At 41.0% G+C, this 21,964-nt stretch overlaps 1 protein-coding gene across 4 annotated transcripts in view; it reads right to left on the minus strand.

Annotated features, from left to right (window-relative positions):
- Window positions 1–4,548: 4,548 nt before the first annotated feature.
- The window catches only part of arid5b (AT-rich interaction domain 5B), a 125,260-nt gene continuing 107,844 nt past the window's right edge, over window positions 4,549–21,964 (minus strand). For all 4 annotated transcript variants that reach the window (XM_043712312.1, XM_043712313.1, XM_043712314.1 and 1 more), the window contains 2 exons: window positions 18,661–18,859; window positions 4,549–7,427 (listed from right to left, as the gene is read on the minus strand). In XM_043712312.1, coding sequence (XP_043568247.1) covers window positions 5,247–7,427; window positions 18,661–18,859 — 2,380 coding nt within the window. In that variant the 3' untranslated portion in view covers window positions 4,549–5,246. The remainder of the gene's footprint in view (window positions 7,428–18,660; window positions 18,860–21,964) is intronic.

Here is a 21,964-nt window from a genome sequence, read left to right on the forward strand (position 1 = left end):
AATTCTAGCACACCAATTAGCTAAACTTCCTATAGAACTAGTTTCAAGTAAATTACTTAATGAAATGCATGCATTTATTCATGACATTGCTGTTAACTGGCTGGAACCTAATCTGTGGGATTTCCTCCCTTAACCACTCCACCTCTCTCGAAATCATTCCATACAGCTACCTCATTTGATCAAGCTTTTGTCCTAATATCTCCTTCTATGACTCTGTCAATCTGTCTCATGATCCTCAGCACTATATAAAAGCAAGATGTCTTACTTGTACAATTCATTACTATTTTTTAATTTGAGCTTGTCTGGAACTCAAATCATGCTGATTTATTTCCCTTGCCATCCATATTGTTATAACTTACCAGTGTCTGAATTTATGCTTTGTCTCTGCTGATCAATTTCTCAACTATTTAAAATTAAAACCATTTACGATGCTTAATACTTTGTTAAGCATTTGAGGTTGGTTAAACTACAGAAATGTAGTCTACCAACACTAACAACAGAACTATTGAGCTTGCATATTTAATGTAACACTAATTTAATTCAGCAACATCTGCTTCACATAATTAATACTATCACAAACTTCTCAGGTTGCTACTATATGCTAGGGAAGGGTAATTAGTTGCATACTATATTCTTTTCATTCTCCCCAAACCATCCTCATCACTATTGCATACCCCATATATGTCCACGAATATATATTGTCACACTTAATGTGAACTGAGGTTGGGTGTAGGTGAGGCACATAGCAATTGTTTATCACTGTAATGAGAGCTGTGACAATTGAAGAGTATTTATTACTAACTAGTAGTTAGTTGGTGAACGGTCTCATTTTCAACATGCCCAGTAAATTTGAAGTTTAGGAAAATAATCACTAACTAGTCACATTGTAAATCTGAGAACCAATTTCAACATAATTTTGTTTTATTTTGTAGCTTAACAAAACAAATACAAAGGGAAAATCATTGTTTTGGACAGACTGTGCAGCTAAAGAGGATTTACATTGAGCAGTTAAAGTATGAGTAGCTAATATCTAGGTCAGGCTTGGCAATGTGTATTTTGTTCAGATACAAATCTCTTGGGATCTACGAGGAGCAATTCTTGGCAAGGCGCACTGTGCTTAATAGCAATGTTATAGCCTTCTGTGGCAGTAGTTTAACAAGAGGAAAACCTTAATTATACCAATACATGGGGCTGCTGTAACTGGAAGCTACAAGGAAATCTTACACTTTCAAAGCACCTTCAGGACCTCAGGATATCAAGTCTTTTACAGCCGATGAAACATTTGAAATATAGTGACTGTTGGAATTTAGGAAATGTGGCAGACAAGTTAAACGTGCTGTCACAAACAACAGGGCAACAATAACCAAATAATGTTATTTTTAAAAGTAATATTAGTTGCGAATGAATTTTGACCAGACCATTATCATTCACTCTCCTGCTTAAAATAGTGTCATGGATTTTTTTTATTATCCACCCAAGAGGGGAAAGGGGGCTACAGATTAACATCCCACTCAAAAACATTTCTAACAGTGCAGTATTGCCTTGATTTAGCGCTTAAAACGCTGGAATGGGACTTGATGAGGTGAGGTGGCTGTTTGCAGGTTTTTCTATTTAGTAATCATTCAAAACTGTCTCAACTTGTAGCAATACCCCTGCCCACCCAAGGTACAACACAACTGGAGAGACTACAACAAATTTACATACAGCAAAAACAAACTTCTTTTCAACTTCCAGTTTATGAGAAACAGAATGTCCCAGGAGACACATTTGAAACTGATATTAACATGAAACTTGCTGAATGCTCAGTGGGTTGATTGAAGAAGTTTTACAGCAGATATCAAGTTTTATATCAATCCAATAAAGAATGAATAATGCAAACATGTCCAGAACCTCTTGTTTTTCATTAACCTTTTATCAAAAAGGCATAGATTTGAAACATTTTTCAACATCAAAGTCACTGTTTAAATGTTGTTTCTGAATCTTATATCGATCATACAATACACAATACTAAATAGACTATTTCATTGTATATCACACTGCAGCACTTCCACAAAAACATATTTATAGAACAGTCATCCTGAACATAAATCCATTTTATTACCACTTAAAAGAAATGTTAAAATTGCATTGTAATCATTGGGCAGTAATCCCCTTCACCCTCCCCTCTCAGATTCTTGGTTCGATTTTATTGTTGCCCTCCACACTTCAGCTCTGGAGTCATCTACATTCAAAGTTTTAGCTTGCTCTCACTCCATGGATGCTGCCTGACATGCTGTGATCTCCAGCATTTGTTGTTTTCAGTACAGATTCCAGCATCTGCAGTTATTTGCTCTTACATTATCAATGACAGAGACTTGCGCTGGATTAACAAAACTTAAGTGGACTTAAAAAATGTATTTGATATAAATTAACAGATACAATCAACTTTGTAAGATATTAGCCTGTATTGTTTTCCTCAAATGGGACCCTGTGTTACATTCTTTCATTAGGAAATTCAGCTGAGCTGAGACCTGAAGTAATCTAGTTTATAAAAGCTGAAAGCTTTGAGATTAGGGGAAACAGATTTAAAAAATGCTATAACACATATTTTTGGATTTAAAAATCTTGAACAAAATCCTTATGTTCAAAACGTCTGGACTACAATTAAAATGATTTGTTTAAGAACAGATGGTGCAAGGTCAGGCGCATTTTAATGAATTCCCTATCTCAGTTGTATTGTTGTGAGGTACAGGGAGCAAAGGTCAAAAGGTCTCAACTGGCTGCTGGCTTACTTTCTAATAGCTGGGTCAGAATGATTTTGTCATAAGATTAGCTGAGGTTCAAAATATGTAACATTTTGTTGCAGACTTTAAGGTAAGATGTCTGAACTCTAACTGCCTTCAAGCATCTTTTTTCAATGTATTACTTTAGCTTGCACCTCTTCATATCACACCTGTACATCATTTGTCAAACAATAATACTATTATTGGGAGTAGGAGGCTAGATTGTTACCTAAAATAGCAAACTCTTTTTTAAAAAAAGTAAAAAGAACTTACATGTTGAGAAAGGCATCTAACCTTTAAAGCTAAATGACTCATCTCAACCAAAGAACAAATGCACACTTTTTAAGTAGTAAACCTTTTATTAAATATAACAGTGGATCAGAAAGTACAAAATATTTTGCCAGCTATGTGATTGATAAACTATTGGCACAAAGTATCAAAAGCATTTGCCAAGTACACTTTGAGAACATACAAAAACAAAACTTAGTGTTTACATTTGGCTCAGTAACATTAGATTTAAAGTTTGAACCTAATGCAAGGTTACTCAATAACCTTAAACTATCAGGATCCATCTTAATGTTACTAGTCTTCACGTTTACTATGTACAAATCACAATATATGAAAATGTGCTATAGAACAAAACAAAAAAAATGCAAGAAGAAAATGTGTTCGGTATTTACAAATTACAAGTTTTATAATAAGAACATGTCAGTATAAACATCTTGCTGATAAGATACAGACTGAAAATATTTAAGCAATGTGTCTTGGTGAATAAAACGACCATTTGAGAACAACATTCTCTGTAACTAATATAGCCACAATCAGACAAACAATCTCGTAAGTGCCCATTATAATCATTATGAGCATGGAAACCAACAAAAATAATATATCCTGATTTCACAATACTTATGATCATAATGCTCTTTGCAAAGCTAGACCAGATGTGACCATGGTATACCATTGACAAACATGTGCAGTTAAGTACTGAAGTTTTAATGTGTTGTTGAAATGAAAAGGCACAGTTAGTTCTTGATGTTGCAGTGGAGTTGCCAGAAGGCCACATGCAATACTGAGGCATCAGTTAAACATGTTTAGTGTGGAACTGAAAGGAAATTATTGTAACCAAATGTCAAGTTCTCTTGAAGCAAATGTTCTAATAAGTTTAAGAAAGACTTTCTTTGAAAGTATTTTGCCTACGTTTAACTTGCTTAACATGACGGCACTTTTAAACATAAAGTGAAAATTTCCAAGCTCCAAAAGGCTGCTGCAGATTGAGCCAAGCACGGGAGTTGAACAAAGAGCCAGAACTGCATTTCAACACAAATCTTATTAAAGCTTCACCAACAGCTGCAGAGACAAGGGGAATAGACTGAAGGGGCTTTATTAGAAAACCAGCAGAATGCTTGCCAAAGTGGAATCTTGTTTTTCTTCATTTTGTTATTTAGCTTCACTTTTGCTTCTTTTCAAAATCTGCCTTGTTTACATTAAAGAGACTAACGGTTCAAACATTTGATTGACAAAACATTATGCGGAACCACAGAAAGAACCCTTGCAGCTATACTTTTGTGACCTTAAATGCAAGGCAGACAAGATCTAAATATAAAATTATCAGTTTTTTTTGTTCCTGCAATGTAGCAACTACAGCTAGCATATCTTATATACAAATCTTTAGCTTGTGAGCTTAGTCGCGGTTTAACAGCAGTGGGTTTGAAGCCAGGGACCACATTGAAAGTATGAAAACTATTGAATATTTACATTTATTTTGAAATATTAAAGCTTGGCAAGGGTTTCTTGAGTTAGTTATTTTATTCTTTTAAGTAGTAAAACTTAAAAGTTTTTACTTTAAAACTCTAAATGATTCTGCTTTTAAATCGGTGAAAGTCAAGCTCCTAACAACTGCAAGAGCAGTAATTATGTCCAAAAAAAGTCAACAAACAAAAAAGCCTAGTGGTGCACTATTACATAGTACAGAAATTAACCACCACATATGCGTTCTACGGAAAGGATTCAAAAGAATCCAAACAGACATTTACAGCTGCAGAGAACTTCCTGTAGTTATTACAGCTATCCTGTTCTGGAACAAGAACATAATATTCAACACATCCATCAACCAAGACTGTGAGAAACGCACACCAAAACAACATAAGCTGGAAGTAAAACTTGACTACAGTTGCATAAATTAATTTAGATGTAAATGTTTGTAGTGAATATTTACAGCCTTTTAACGTGTTGATATTGCAAGTGATAGTGTTAGGCTGCAGCCAAAAAAATTCTATGTACAAGAACAAATTACTTTGCATTCAATGTAATAAAAAACCCCACAAATCTTAATTTGTAGATGAAAAGGACATCTCAAAGTGAATGCAAGAAATACATAAACCAGTTGCTGGTAGTTTGCAATCACAAAGTCTTACGATGTAACATGAAACATCAGGCTGTTACGCTACATCTTGATTTCATGAAATGTTCACAGAATTAAAATGCTTATAATTTTGTGCTGGGATGTAGAGAAGATATTGGTGATGTGGAATAGGCGACCTGTGGGTTCAGAGAAGCTAAAGGATAAAGGCTATGGTGCAAAAGATCTCCATATGACGCTGCGACTGGGGCAGCAGCTGCGGATAGATGTCTATACAGTTGTGGGGAGGCACCGGTTGAAGCAAGGATCTGTCTCTGCATCGCCGGAATCATGAAGGAATGGATGGCCAATGGTTGCATGAGTGGAGACAGCACAGCCTGATTCTTCAAGTATTGTAAAGGATGGGCATAGTCAACTGGAAATGCTGAGCCCAGGCCATCGCACATATCTTGAACCTGAGATACAAAGGCTCCAGGATACACGCCTGGGAATATCGGGGTCGGCAATGGAAACTTGTGGCCCTCTAGGATAATCCCGGGACCCTGGTTTTTGCTGCTCTCCCCTTCCAAGTCAGATGGCTTTTCCCTCAAGGCCAGCTCCTTTGCCAGTGGCATGGGGGAGACAGCCCGGAGTTTTTTGTCTGGGCTCTGGCTGCTGCCATTGTCCATGCCCTCTCGGTTCCTCTTGATGGGTTTAGAGCTTCCAATGATCTGTGAACCTCCTTTGGAGCTGATCGCCGGTCTGACCGCTTCCTCCAGCTTTGTTGAGGGGGGCAGGGCAACTTCACCACTGTTGGTGCTGGTCGGTATTGGCATTGGAGGGACACGGCAAGCTTTGGGATTGCAGTCAGTGTGGGCTGGCTGTGTACTTGCTGTTGTGCTCTTGATGTCTAGTGGCGATGGTAAATGAATGACACTGTTTAATGAGCTCTTGGGTAGCGTTTTCTTTAACTTTGGAAGACTCAAGTCAGTGGGCTGCTCTTCTGTAGGAGGTTTCACTGCACATTTCTTTTCTGACCGGTGCAGTGTTGAAAGATGCCTTAAATAGACAGCATCCTGGTTTTTATTCTGCACAAACGAAGAACCTTTATCCTTCATGACCGTGTTCAGGTATTTTGATGTGTGGTCATTAACAAGATGATGTTCTGTGTGTCTGTAAAGATTGTGTAGGTGGGGGGAGGAGTAGAAGTCTGCTAGAAAACTTGACACTTGTGATGGTTGGCAACCTTTCTTCTCAGAACCTTTATTTTCATTGTCTATAGTATCAGCGGTGAAAGGGTAAGAAGCGCAGCTTTTGAATGATTCTGAGCAATTAAGGTGATGCTTCGAAAGATAAGCTGCCTCAGAATCAGACAATTTATTCAAACCATCATGTTTCAATGTCCCCCCTCGCTCATCAGTATTTCTCTTTTGAAAACTATGTGCATGTTGAATCACAGAAGGTCGATTGATAGCCAACTGTTCTGGCGTGGAGCCTTGTAAAAAATTACTCTCCGCTGTAACCATTTCTTCACCATCCTCACCACATTTTTTAGTACTAATCAGCGGAGGTGGGGCTCCAATTGGATTGTTATTGGGCAAACCCCCGCTGACCTGAGACAAGAACTTCTTCTTGGCGAGTGGTGACATGATGCCAGGGTGACCCCTGGAGTAGACCAGGGGCAGATAGCTGGGGCAAGCCTCAGTTTTTGTTGTAACAAGCAGCTCCTCCTTATCTTTGAGGGGCCCAGGCAAAGGATTCAGGTTACCCTTCCCCACCTGCCCAGGTGGCATTCTCTGTATGCTCTCTGATTGGATGCCCCCCGCCCAATTCTCAACCTCATCCTTTGGTGACTGATCAGAATGAATGGAGCTGTTGGCAGCTCCTGGCGACACCACGTTTGAACCCTGATCAGACAGGTATCCTTTCTCCGTATCTTTCTCCGTCATGGCTACCGTTCCAGCGACTTTCTCCTGGACGTCGTTTGCCGGCCTGTCCATTGGCTGTTGCGGCGACTCGTGATCCTGACAGGATGCCAAGCTGGCCTTGCTTTCTGCCTGGCTCTGTGCTGTCACATCTATCAAATGGGCTGTAAGGCCCTTGTGCAAAGATAGCAGCTCAGCCTCCTTTCTGTTTGACTGGTCACTGTTTGCCTTGCTGACTTTGTCCTTGGCCTGGGTCCCTCTGCTGTCTGAACCTTCGGAGATATCACACCTGTCCTGGTCCTTCTCTCCAGTCTCAGTCTGTGTTACCACTCCATCCCTTGGCAAGGCCACGTCTGCTCTCCATTTGTCCATCTCTTGGCTGCTCTCTGTGGCTGCAATTGCCTAAGCATCAAATAGAAATACAATTACTGATACAAAACTTAAATAAAAACAGCACAGACCTAGTGTTTAGGCCAAACAATTCTCTGTAGTTGAGCTGCATCTCTGTAGTGGCTCTGATGTGGTAAAACAAACTTTGGTACTGCACAAGAGTTGACCCAGAGACAGGCGGTACAACAGGTAATCTAAAGGTTGGTCAAAGAAATAGGTTTAAATGGAGTGTCTTAAAAGGAGAAAGGAGCTGCTGTGGGAGGCAAGGGGAGGAGATTGGAGGGCCCTGGCATTATTTTTCAAATCCTCTCTGGACAACGTTGGTACCATTAATCTACAGGATGGTAGGGATCAACCAGGAAACTACGGCCCAAGTGAGTCTGTAATCAGAGGTAAGGAAATTACTGGAAAAGAGAATTAATATCCACTTGGAGGGGCAAGGATTAAGCTCAGCTATTTGACATGGCTTTGTCAGAGAGGTATCACATGGAACAAATTTGACTGAATTTCTCAAGAAGGTGACTAGATGTGTAGATGAGGGTAGTACAGTTGATATAATCTACATCAGGTTTTGGTAAGTTATGCATTGTTGACTGGTTAAGAAGCTATGAGCCCATGGGATCATGGGCAATCTGGCAAATCAGATCCAAAGTTGGCTTAGTGGCAGAAGTTAGAGCGATGGCTGTTTTTGTGATTGGATGCTCATGTCCAGTGGCATACCACAGGATTCAGAGCTAATTTCTTTGCTGTTTGTTGTGTACATCAGTGATGTAGACATGAACATCGGAGGTGTGATCAACAGACTCACAAATGACAAGAAAATTGATGGCGTGGTAAATAGAGAGAAAAAAGCTTTCGACAACTGGATGATATTGAAAGGCTGGTCAGATGGGCAGAGCAGTGGCAAATGCCGATAGATGTGAGGTGATGGTCTTTTAAGGACAAACCTCAGGAATACTGAATGAATGGTAGCACCTTAGGAAGTACAGAGGTTGATATACATGTTCACAGATTCCTGAACGCAACAGGACTGGTAGGTAGGATGGTTAAGGAGGTATATGGCAATACTTGCCTTTCATAGTGAAGGTGCTGAATACAAGATGGAAATGTATACAATATTGCTTGGGCCACACCCAGTCTGTTAAGAGCAGTTCTGGTCACCACACTATAAGAAAGATGAGACTGCACTAGAGGGTGCAAGATGTCGCCCAGACTAGAATGATTTTGCTGTGAAGGGAGGCTAGAGGCGATGGGATTGTTTCCCTTAAAGCAGGGAAGGCTGAGGGGGGAACCTGATTAAAAGAAAGAATGTTATGGAGGGGCAAAAACAGGGTAGATAATGTGGAACATTTCCCCTTAGTAGAGGGGTCAATAACTAGGGACCATGGATCTCAATGAAAGGCAGGAGTACTAGAAGGATTTTAAGGAAAATCTTTTCAGCCCTAGAGGGTGCTGAGTATATGGAACTAAAAGGTTGTAGAGGTGAGAACCATCATCATTCGAGTAATATTTACACGACTATGGGCCAAATGCTGGAAAGGTGGATTTAGAGCAGATGGATATTTAATAACGAGCACAAATATATTAGGCCGAATGGTTTCTTCGTGTGTTGCAATACTTTAGAGTCTAGATGGAGAGATGTAGGGAGGGAATTCCACAGCTTTGGGCCTTGACAGCTGAAAGCATGATGACCAATTGTGTAGCGGGTGAAGAAAGGGGGAGAGGGAGGGTTGGGGGAAGAGAGAGAGATATGGTGAGACAGATGGTTCTCAAGACACTTGTAGAGCTCAAGCAATCAGCCTCAACGCATCCATTACCACCCTTACCCCAATAATCATGCAATTTATTTTGGGGGGAAGGGGGGTTGTAGTCTAAAAGAACAACCATTTCTAGTTCAAACTGCATTTGTCCACCTATTTAATTTTTGATAATGACTTCTTTGTATCTGACAGAAGTTTGTCTTTTTCAGCTCCAATAGCTCTGCTGCATTCGCTTAAAATGGAACAGATTTTTTAAAATCAAGTGCTTTTAGAACTCACTGCCATTTCCAAAATGACATTAAAAAGTCGTGTCCAGTTTGAGTATAGACGGTGAAATGACAGACATGTTTCAATGAGCTCCCTATCTCAGTCATGCTGCTGTGGAAAGATTCTGAGCTGGGGCAAATGAGTGGGAGGGGAGAGAGAAAGGGAGAAACAGAGAAAGAGAGAGACACAGACAGAGGGATCGAGAAGGCCAAAGGAAGGGATCTACATGTCCAGGCTATCAGCAATGCTCTGTAGTAGCCATTTCCGAATGTCACCAGTGCAAGGCAATATGTTGAAAGGGGTCTGGAGAAACCAGGGAACGAAACAAAAACGACAGCAAGAGAAATAAAATGCACTGATGCATCTGAACAATACCACTGGATCACTTTAAATGTTTAGGCTTTACTAATGTGTTTTATTTTTCTAGTCATCTATATTCTCCATGATCCATTATCACCAGTTGCATTTTTAACACAATGGAGCATTGCATTATAAATAATTGCTGAATTTATCACAGAAAAGGTTACCATGACAACAATAACCTACTTTCTTTGACATAGTGTGTGATTATTTTATAACAAAGCCGTTGCTGGAACGTGATATTCACTGGCTATATTGCTTCCTGGTAAACAACTGTGAATTTGGTTTTGCTAAAATTATCAGTCAATTAATCTCTCAGCCTTTGGTGTGACTGCCTCCCTTCACTTCAGCCCCTCAGTGACCACAAGTGCATTATTACAGAATGTTCGCTTCATGCTGGGGTAACTGGGTAATACTGGAACTGGAGGCAGCCATTCAGCCCCTCAAGCCTATTTTGTCACCTTACTTGTGGTTGATCCACACTTCAAAGTTTTCCAAAGTTGTAACAGCTCAGCAGAAACGAAACCACTGCCTCCTCCTCCTCCACCATTCCTTATTAACTCCCAATGTGCTGTTATGAACAGTGGCAAGGCTTAAGAGACAAATGCATACCAAGAAAACCAAACCCTCCCATTCCTAACCCATCACCACACCCCACTGCAAGCCATAAAGGTTCATGTTTGGAGACTGACAGCACAGGCTGTTCATAGAGCCCTGTTCCTCATTAGGAAGAAAGCATCTGGGCTCCTGAAGTACCATTCATGAGCTCAGAATATGACAAAGTCCTTTAAAGCCAATGAAACACTTATCAACTTACTTAAGGTCCTTTGAGGGAACAATTACCATGTTTAGCATCTGAATTGTTTGTCCGGCAGATCTGGACTTGTCTGCAATATGTATGACAGGATAGCACAGACCCTTAGGTTTTGAATGAGTTGCTGACTCAGGATTTCCTCTGCCTCTGTTTTCTCCCTGCCTGATGCATGCTTGTTTTTGAAGGAGGCCACAGAGTTTTTATATTTGGTTTTACCAGCTGTAGCAATGCAGGATGAGCTTCTCCCAGGACAGAGTCAATATCAAAACTGACGTGAAGCCTTCAACAAGTCCTTGTAGCGATTGCTCTGACTTTCTTAATGCTGTGGTGAGGGATTATTGCTGGCCAGGACCAGGGAGAATCCTGCTGGTTTCCTTCAAACAACGCCATGGCCTCTTACATGCCCATTGTGGTGTCAGACCGGGACTCAGTTCAAAGCCACTTGAGCATGGTTTATGGCTGCTTCCAACTGCTACCTTACTGGATCACATCAATTATCCCAAATAATCTGGTCAGTCAATAAGATGGGCCAACTTTCCAAACACATGTTCTTGTTGCCAAGCCTGACCTGTGAGCTGAAAATTTTGGGGGAAATTAGTGGGCTTCAGGATTTATTGTAAAGGACAGATAAACAAATTGGTTCATCTCCCTGAGGTTAAAACCTCAATAACCAGAAGATATTCAAACTAGGAAGTATTAAGCCAGCTTCATTGAGAGAATTAAGGACTTCCTGATTTCGCTATCCACTGCAACACTGTATACAATTGTAAGAGATTTGATTTTTGTCCTAACTAGTCTATGCTAGTTTCTAAACTCCACATGAGCCTCCTGCCACCTTTCTGACCTCAGCTTATTGACATATATTTCCTATTCTTTTCTTCCTCATGTGTTTACCTAGAGTCCGCTAAATGCATCAATGCGATGCACTTTAATGATTGCTTAGGGTAAAAAGTTTCACATTATAAGAACTCATGACTATTGGATTTATGAAGGCACTGCACATGTTAAGGCCCTAGCTGGATTCCCTTAAGTGCAAATATTTTCTCTATGTCTAATCCATAAGACCGTTTTTATAAAGGTCTTTAACATTATCAAGTCACCTCTCAAGCTTCTCTTTTCTAGAGTAAAGAGCCCCAGCCTGTCCGGCCTTTGCAAACAGTTCTGAGCTCAGTTCTGGCATCGTGTCAGAGGTACAGATGCAGGAGAATTGTTGCTGATTCAAAGAGTAAAACCACACAAAGACGTAAGGAATCCTGGCCCAATTCCCAGCTCTTCAGTTAACAATGCTTTTGATCTGTTCAAACTTACTGTAATCTTCACCACAGGAAAGAGTTGCAATGTAGATATATATTTTTAAAAACTATCAATGCCTAATTGCTTTAAGTATGGTTAAAGAAAAGCAGAAAGGATATGATTCAGGCTGTATTTTAAACAGGAAAAGAACAGTTAGAGTAAAATTAGAAGGTTAGTGCTAATTCAAAATAAATTTCAAGGTTGGTGTATTATACAGCTGAATCTATCAATGCAATTAATATATTTGTAAGTTGAAAGCTCTTCTAGAGTTCTGATACCACACTGATGTAACAAGCCCAGCATCATGTTACAGTCTCATTCATGGTCTTAAATATCCCAATTTTAAAAAAAGCTGTTATTTTTAGTTAATGAAGCTGTTTCTTACAGTCATGTGACAAAACCACTCAGTTTCCTTTCTTGTAAAATCCTTTTCCTCTCATCATCACGTTACAAAAATCACCAAAGTGGTGGTGGTAACAGCAAATACAAACACCAAAGCTCGCCAACGGACAAGGTGGTGAAGGGAAGATGTTTTTTTCTCTAAGCTAATGCCCTCGGTAAGCTTCCTGATTAGAAACTGGAGATTGTGTTTACTAAAAAGATCTGGCAGGTCATTAATGCCCCTTTACCATCCACCTGGGGTGAGAGAACAGTAACATCCCTACTATTTCTCACTATTCCATAGGGCAGAACAGAAAAACAAACAAACCAAACAGTGTGTCACAAGCCTGGACCTGAACACAAAACCTGATTTTAAACTATTAAAAACAACATGTGGGCAAAACTAGCAGAACTGGAGGCTGACGGATGGGGGGGAGTGGATAAGGCTATTGCGTTACACAATGGTTTCAAATTTAAAAGAAATATTGTGAATGGTTTAACATCTCCCAATCCATGGCCTTGTAATTAAAGTTGCATCATTGCATATGTAGATAGGAACGCTCACAATGCCATCACTGTGGAGACTGTGATTCAAATTTTCTGCAATGTGACTTGTGAGCATAATTTCCCCTTTTTATACCGTTATGTAGGAGAATGAACTCTGACTCGGAGGGCTTTCTCAAGGTGCTACCTGTATGATCGCTGACTGACAGGCCTTTTTGAGCTTCTTGTCATTCTATTGCAATGTGCTTTTGTGTACTCTAAATGGCAGCATTGTCCAGGAGTTTCACGTTCTGCTGAGTAAACTGTCAAGATAAGCAGTACGTTAAGATGGCCCTTTTAGCTATAAACTTGCTCAGCCAGAAGTGCATTTAATAGTTTCATTGACACACATTTGAACTTCACTTCACCCTTCTGAGTATTTTTTTTAAAGTTTAATTTGTGTACAGCTTGTTTTTTAACCTCCCTTAGATCAGATGATCAAGCAGTGAACTTGAGAAGGCAGCACTTTCCCGGTTAACTCTGATCGGCTAATTACTATCTGTCCAAGGTAGATTTGGCTTAAATGTCCCAGGTTGGAGGTGGACAAATATTTACAACTTATAAAATCATGAGGGACATCGATAGGGTGAATAGGAAAGGTCTTTTTCCCAGGGCATAGATTTAAGATGAGAGGGGAAAGATCTAAGAGAGGCCTGAGGCAACCTTCTCACACAGAGGGTGGTGCATGTATGGAATGAGCTGCCAGAGGAACTGGTGGAGGCTGGTACTATTACATTTCATAGAATCTCTACAGTGTGGAAACAGGCCCGTTGGCCCTACAAGTCCACACTGACCCTCTGTAGAATATCCCACCCAAACCCATTCCCCATTACTCTACATTTACTCCTAACCTACACATTCCTGAACACTATGGGCAATTTGGCATGGCCAATTCACCTAACCTACATATCTATGGACTGTGGGAGGAAACTGAAGCACCCAGAGGAAACCCACGCAGACACGGGGAGAATGTGCAAACTCCACAGACAGTCAACTGAGGCTAAATTCAAACCCAGGCCCCTGGTGCTGTGAGGCCACAGTGAGCCATCGTGCTGCCCTGAAAGGCATTTGGATGGGTATTAGAGGGATATGAGCCTAATGCTGGCAAATGGGACTAGATCAATTTAAGATATCTGGTCCATGCAGACGAGTTGGACTGAAAGGTCTGTTTCCGTACCGTACAGCTCTATGACTCCATTACATGTGCATTTGTGTAGCACATCTTGCAATGAAATATCCCATGACAATTCCTGGGTGGCAAATGAGCCAAATTTGACATGGACTCAGAAAAGGAGATATTACAACATAACTCCGCCAAAGAAGTTGTAACTAACAAATGTCATAAGGGAAGAGAACAAGGGGGAAAGGGTTAAGCAGTCCATTCCAGAGTGTACGTCCTAGATGACTTAAGGCACAGGAGGGGCTAATCAGGAGAGCTCAAGAGACCAACATTGAAGAAATGCAGATTTCCCTTATCATTGTAGGGATGGAGGACTCAGGCCTATCCCATCTGCCTGAGTTATGTGCTTGAAGCTTAGCTTGTTGGGTAAGCAGACGCACTGAGAAATTTGGCCCAACGACCTTTCTGAAAAGTGCCTTGGGAAGTTTCACTGCTTATAGGTGCTACACAAATGCACACTGCTGTGCCCAGCTTTCAGCTTCCATAGAACTGTATGAGGCTGTAAGTGCCCCACGGTCTCGTTAACAGTAGCTTAATTCCCATGAAAAAGTTCCTTGTTGGAGAATATTACAACGTGAAGGGTCAGAGCATTGACTTTGGTTTAATCAGTAAGTTGATATGCGATAAGGGGAACCAAAAGCCAACATTTTATTTTTGATGTAGGTTATTTCCCTGATGGAATTAAATCTTAATGACAGGTTTTCCTTTGGGGAAAATGAGTTATTAAAACAAAATTATTCAAACTAAAGCAGAATAGTGTAGATGCTACAAATCTGGAAACACTCAGCATCTGCAGAGAGATGACAGATCCCTGACCTGAAACGTTTACTTGGATTCTCTCTCTGCTTATGCTGCTAGACTTGCTGAGAATTCTTTGCATGTTCTGTTTTTTATTTGTTCTTAATAAAGTTCTGTCACAGGCATACAAGTCATGTGTCAACACATGAGAAATTCTCAAGAGAGCAGAGACCCCCATTAAATTTAAAACATCACCTTCCTCTTTAAGCTATGAAAAAGTATTCAGGAAAATATAAAGTGGTGGTAATGTTACAAAAGTATTATTACAGTTTGACTTTGCACAGGTTTCAGGTCTTGTTCTTTGCTGCCAAGTTTAAATGGCACGGGGGTGGGGGTCAAGTTGCGATCCCACTTCAATCAAATACTATTGTCTCTCAGGGGCCTATGGAATTGCATGAAAAATACCAGACAGATGAGCAAACTACAGAACACTGAAGAGTATTCCGCAATGTTAAACAGTCACCTCTGTTTCAGCCTGGAAAACAACTCTCTCTAGATCTGATATGAATTAACTGAAAGTGATCCAACGTTCAACTATGTTTAAACAGAAGCTAATGTTTAATGTGAGGAAGTCCAGACGTGTCAGTAATGAATGTGCATATTGCACGATTCTGGGCATGTTTAACATTTATAATGTACATTCTTGATACCTCTCTAGGAGTTGTATTTTGTGTTGCTGCAGTACTGCAATTATTTCCAGAAATGAATTTCTCTCCATTCCTCCAGCACAAGAGGAAACACCAAACCCTATAAAAAGTGTGAAGTGATCTCACAACCTGTGCTTTGCCACTTTCAAATAGTGCCCACTGGTAGCCAGTCCACATGGTGAACGATGCCTTCATATGCAGGTGATGGCACATATATTTCCAAGCCTCAGCCAACTGTCATGTGAGCAACAAGTGTAAAATTGCTTTAAAATGTTTTCACTTCTCCCCATGTAGAGAAGGAAGGTGAAAACTTTGCAATCCAATTGAGTTTCGGAACCATGAGGTCATGTTGCAGCTGTATAAAATTCTAGTGCGGCTGCACTTTGAGTATTGTGTACAGTTCTAGTCACAGCATTATAGGAAGGGTGTGGAAGCGTTGGAAAGGTTCAGAGGTGATTTACTAGGATGTTGCCTGCTATGGAGGGAAGGTCTTATGAGGAAAGGCTGAGGAACTTGAGGTTGTTTTCGTTAGAGAGAAGAAGATTGATAGGTGACTTAATTGAGACATATAAAGATAATCAGAGAGTTACATAGGATGGACAGTGAGAGCCTTTTTCCTTGGACGATGATGGCTAGCACGAAGGGATGTAGCTTTAAATGGAGGGGTGATAGGTATAGGACAGATGTGGATTCTTTATTCAGAGTGGTTGGGGCATAGAACGCCCTGCTTGCAACAATAGTAGACTCGCCAACTTTAAGGGCATTTAAATGGTCATTGGATAAACATATGGATGAAAATGGAATAGTGTAGGATAGATGGGCTTCAGATTGGTTCCACAGGCTGGCATAACAGAGGGCCGAAGGGCCTGTACTGCACTGTAATACTCTATGTTCTATGCTCTAATTCCTAGTCATTCGTGAACAGAGAGCAAGGGTTTGCCAACAAGCAAAAACACACCTGGCATCTATCAATGGCACTGTACCAGGGCTGGATAGGACAGACCATCCGTGATTTGGCATATGGACAATAACAATACAGAAATTCAAAACCGCCATTATGTCTTGGTGATTGCCAAGGGGTATCCTAGTCATGACAGAGGTCAAGCAGCCTGACCAGAGGTCCTTAAAAGTGACAATCGAGACTGTTCCCCAGAAAATAAACTCAAGTCCTTGCAAGGCCTCCCAGCCCTCTTCCACCCTGGGATAGTCTAGAAACTGGCCCCAAAGCCACCAGCTCAGCCCTCCCAGCCAAGCCAGTGTCAGCAATGGCAAAATTTGACACTGGCAATGTTTACTAACCACAAACCTAACTCCAATCAGGTACAGGCTTCAAGAGGGTCCATCATCTTCAGGGGAAGGCTACATTTCTCAACTGATGCTCAAACCTTCCCTTTGTATTGAACAACTGTCTGGTGGTATGTTCCATTTTATCTCATTCCGGTTTCACCAGGCCTCAGTATGTCAAATTCAGAAATACTGAATTGTTTGAGTTTTCTGGTAGCATTGGAGGGACTGTAAGTGCATCTGGAGTGACTGCTTTCCAGAATGTTCCATAGACATCGAACCAGGAGAGAAAAGGATGTTGATCTCTGAAGACAATGATGGAAGTGGCCTTTGCCAGGGCGCTGTAGGGGATTGGGAGGAGAGGGACATGAGTTTGCATGCTGCTGCTCAGAAGCACCAATGGGAATGATCTCTGACCATCAACTAGGCTCCCATTATAAAAGATTCTAACCAGCCAAGCCCAGAGCTGATGGTCATTACCACATGGAACACATGCAGTAGTTTTGTTTGTCAGCTCTCAGGCAAACCACTAGGGGGAAAACCATTCCACTGCTCACCGGGAAACAGAAGGACATTCACAGAGTCAGAAGTCATACAGCACAGAAAAAACCCTTTGGCCCATTGAGTCTGCAACGACATAACCAGCACTAAAGGGTGCACTGATCCCAATTTCCTACACTTGTCCCTTATCCCTGAATACTCCTTTTGCCCTTTATCCTCAGGTCTTCTGGTATGGAAACCCCACCCTCGTCATGGTTAGAGGGGGATTTCGATCCTGTCATCCATCAGAGGAAAATCCAAATGGTTTCACTGAGGTACCTCCAAGCACATTGTAAATTCAAAACAACTCCAGGATGAGGGAAGTTAACTATACGCTCATCATTTATTGTCAAGCTCGACACAGACCAAGAGATTTATTCAAACTTTACACCAAGAGAATTCCACCTGCAGCCACTAACAAACTTTTCTAACTTTCCTTCATGGCAACCTGGCAGTTACCAAACAGCAAGGCAATACCACAAATCAATATGAATAGAAGGTGAATGCTGTTAATACACAGACAATGGCACATGACAAACTGTCCAGGGAGTCTGCGCTGAATCAGAGACTTAGAAGTGGCACAAACAAAACCCTCACAACTGTGTGTTAAACTGCACCACAATATAACAGCCACACACAGAGCCCTCACTATTCCCGTCCCCAACTCTGAGCACCCCTTCCTCCCTCTCTGAGACGCACCACTTGGACAGCCCCCCCACCACCCGCTGATCTAAGAGACCCCACTCCAAGAGCCCCCCATTGCGAGACCCTCTCCCCCCCGCTTGCTCTAAGCATCCCCTTCCCAATCAAAAGCCCCCACTCCCTCCTCTCCAAGAGTCCCCCTTCTCATTTCAAGAGACCACCTCCCCGCCTCTCCAAGAGGCCACACCATGTCTCAGGCCCCAGCATCACACACAGAGTCCCTGCACACAGCATTGCACACCAAGAACAGTGATCGTCCCAGACACCTACAGTATGCACGAAACCACAGGGTACATCACACACATACTGCCTGGCACTAACATGCAGCAACACAGATTCTAAACTTTTGTTTTGCTATAGGTTCTGAAAAAAAGGATACATGCAAATGATTAAACTGCAATTACATGCTGAAAGCTCTTATGACCAAACACGAATGTATGTCGAGTACCTGATGTAAAGAAATGCCTTCAGATAGCAGCTGCAGTTTAACTTTGCTTGTACAATGCAGTCAGCAAGCTCACTGGAAATAAAATGAATGGCAAAGTCCCAACTGTAACTTTTCCCAGTCAGAAAGTGCTTCACCACGCTGAGACTTTCTTCTAGCGCTATGCAGCTTACACACACTTACAAATCTACTTCCCATATCTCAAGCAGATTTAGAGAAAGCAGCACAAACCTCAGAACACTCTTTCACTTTCTGAACAACGTCTCGTTCTCTTTTCACTTTTCGATTTGGTTCTGTCTTCCGTTTGGTTGCAGCTGCCCTCACCTTGCTCTCGCTCTCAGGAGGGCTGCTCTCTTGCTTCCGAGGCTTGACTGGAGGCAAAGGCTTGTCCTCCTCCCCTTTGATATATCTTTCATATGGCAAGATCAGCCTGAAACAGTCATGAAACATACGCGGTGAGAGAGAGAGACTTGGCGAACACACAGCCAGCCAGCCCACAGTTCTTACTAAATGCTAGATCTCTGTCTGTAAAAGCAAAAGGGATTCCCAAGATTTGGGGTGGTGGGGAGAAGATGCAGCTCAGACAGAGAAACACGCCAACCAGACAGCAGCAAGCAGACAGGCCTCGGAAAATACTTTGCATTCTCTGTGGTTTTCCTGCTTTTGGTCACTGGGAGGCAAAGTGATGGTGAAAATCAACATTCATGACCACAAGACAGATTCTACTTTGGTCTTTCTCAACTCAAGGGAAAGGAAGAAACACAAAACAAAGATGTTGGGGCAGTGGGGTACGAGACGCGGCAGAATTTCTGCTCACTACGTGAGGACGTTGATCATTACTGGGTCTTCAAGTGGATTAAAGCTCAATTGAAATTATTATAAATATGGGCTGGTGTTCCAACCAGTTAGTCACAAATCCATTGTGACATTAAACAGTGCTGCAATAAAATGAAACATTGCAGCAGCACTACATCCAAGCATCGATCACAGTGACAATGTGAAAACTTAGCATGGCATTTTGCAAATATTTCATTTTCAGAGCACACATATTATCAGAGTGTACATTCCCTGTGTGGAAAGGGCATGAACAAGCTCTTACTGCCAATGCAATGGCAGCTTGCCAGGGATAATGCTTTAGTTCACGACCACGGGGTATATTTATCATTAGATGCCATTATAAGGAATGCTTAAATATGTTACAGCTGCTGAAATTGGAAAAAGTTCTCCGTCCACTGAAAACACACACCAATATCAAAATAATGAGGATCGGCTAAAATTCCTCGCCCCTACAGTAATGTTATAGTAATGTTTACATAATGAATATCACATTATTGCACGAGGTAGGAACTTGGCAGACATTAAGTTCCACTTAATGTACATTGCAAAAGCAGGAAAATATCGCTTGTAATGCTCTCCTATCCTGTACAATGTACAACCCATTGCTCAGAAAATGTAGTGGCTAAAAAGGAAGTGATGGGAAAACAACGCAAAACAGCTAAATGTAGAACTTTGTTCTGTGGGATACTAAAGAAAGCTCACAAATAGCTCCAGGATTAACTGGCCTCACCAATAGATAGCAACCCTGCAAACCTGAGAAAGTCAATCTCTACAAGAGGCACTGATACTTCACACAGGGAGCTCTCGATATTTCCTCTGCCCTTCATACCACAGAATCACCAGTCTTTTTGGAAACAATTACATTCATAATCAATTGGAGATCATATCATAAAAATGTATGCATCGTGTGAACGTTTTTATACTGAGCTGAATCTGGGCCAGAATGGAAATCTTAAATTCAGTGGGATGAGACTCGACAAGATGGATGAGCCAACATTCTTTCCCATGTATGGAGATTTCTGAAAACTTCTCTAACCCGCTCCTCCTTTTGAAATTCGGAGCCATCTTCAAAATGAAAGGCTGCTCATTATGTCGGGGCTTGCAAATCAGGCGCCCATGGTTAGACCTTCCCTTTTAAGTCTCTTAATAGTTCAGCTGGGACGTGAAACATTTAATTTTATTTTATTTTTCACAGAGCTCAGAAGCTGGCAGTGAGACAAGGGTAAAAATACATTGAGCACAGCTGGGCTGGAGGCCTTCTGCCAGAAGCAGGAAATCTAGAATTAAATGTTCCTTGTATCTGTAGAGTCATGACTAAGGTAAAAATCAGAATCAAAACACACAATTTGCTTGTTCCAGGCGATCAGTTTTGTTTTTAATATCCAGACCAATCTGCTACTGTTCTGAGACAAGTTGGAACATAGTGACTTTCCCCTTTATATTGATGGCAAGTCTTAAGTACAAACAGTAGAGTGCTCTCAGGATTTAATTTAACCAGCCCTGAGCCAACGGCTTTAAGTGTACAAATATCCATGTACTGTTAATCCTGACTATTTTCCCCTGCATTAGATTCAGAATAAAATCTTACAGATACGTAAGTGGGCCATTTCACAGATGCCTCTTTCTATTTATTGGATTTGGTACTGATTGCTAATTTACTCCAAATATCAGGACTTATGAATTCACTTGAGATGGTTCTCCCATGCAGAAAAACATAGATCGTAGTTTTGGGGTGGGAGGTGCATTTACAAGGGGAGCAGACTTGATGGTCAAAGATGTCCAAGTTCCAACTCCAGACTCATTCTACCTCAGTTTTTGTTTTGAAAAGAGATAAAGTTTTTGTTTATATGTCTGAGTGAATGCGAACATAATTTCTTTTTCCTTCTGCTAAACATTTTTTTTGTTGAGAAACTGGAGGAAACAGTCTAAACACTAACTGGCAAGATTACAATGGAAACAACAGCTGAACAATTCCAAAAGGGTTGAGATTCATTTTATGCATGCGCCTCTCTCTCTCTCTAGTCTTTTTAAGAATTTGCCACAGTCTTGCATTCCAAATGTACAAAGTTACAGGGAGTTGAAAAGTGACATCCCTCATAAAGGTGCAAAACACAGAATCTGGATTGATTTCCACTGCTGATATTTCCTTTATTGAGACATGATGTTTTATTTTAACATTACACAGGGCAGTAGTGGAATTCAGAGCAGGGGGTGGGGAGAGAGGAGTGGGGAGTGGTCGGAGAATAAACAAAACATCAATTTTTCCGGTTGTGCAGCTAACCGTGACAGCAGCTGAACAAACATGATATATTACTTCACAGAAATAGCACAAACACTCATTAAATTCTCCACAGTCGTAAACTTTCCCTCTACCAGCCATTACACGAAGAATGCTGACAATACACATCATATCATTATTTTGTTTTTTTTTAGCTCTTGCTGAATATTAGAAACAAAGTTCCCCGTTTGGTGAAAATTACTGTTCCACTGGTCCTTGCAACTGTTATTTTGTTGCTGCTTGAACTTATTACACAGCAACAGCTGTGTCCTTGTCACATTGCACTATAATTCTCTTTTTGCATTGACATTTCATGAATAGCGACAGTAACAGGTTCAGTACGTATTACGGCAGCTATAAAATTGGATAGAAATAAATCATTCTTGCCTGTGAAATCAATTGATACTAGCTTCTAAACAG

Source organism: Chiloscyllium plagiosum, chromosome 22 (assembly GCF_004010195.1).
Source record: "Chiloscyllium plagiosum isolate BGI_BamShark_2017 chromosome 22, ASM401019v2, whole genome shotgun sequence".
NCBI classification, from domain to species: domain Eukaryota; kingdom Metazoa; phylum Chordata; class Chondrichthyes; order Orectolobiformes; family Hemiscylliidae; genus Chiloscyllium; species Chiloscyllium plagiosum.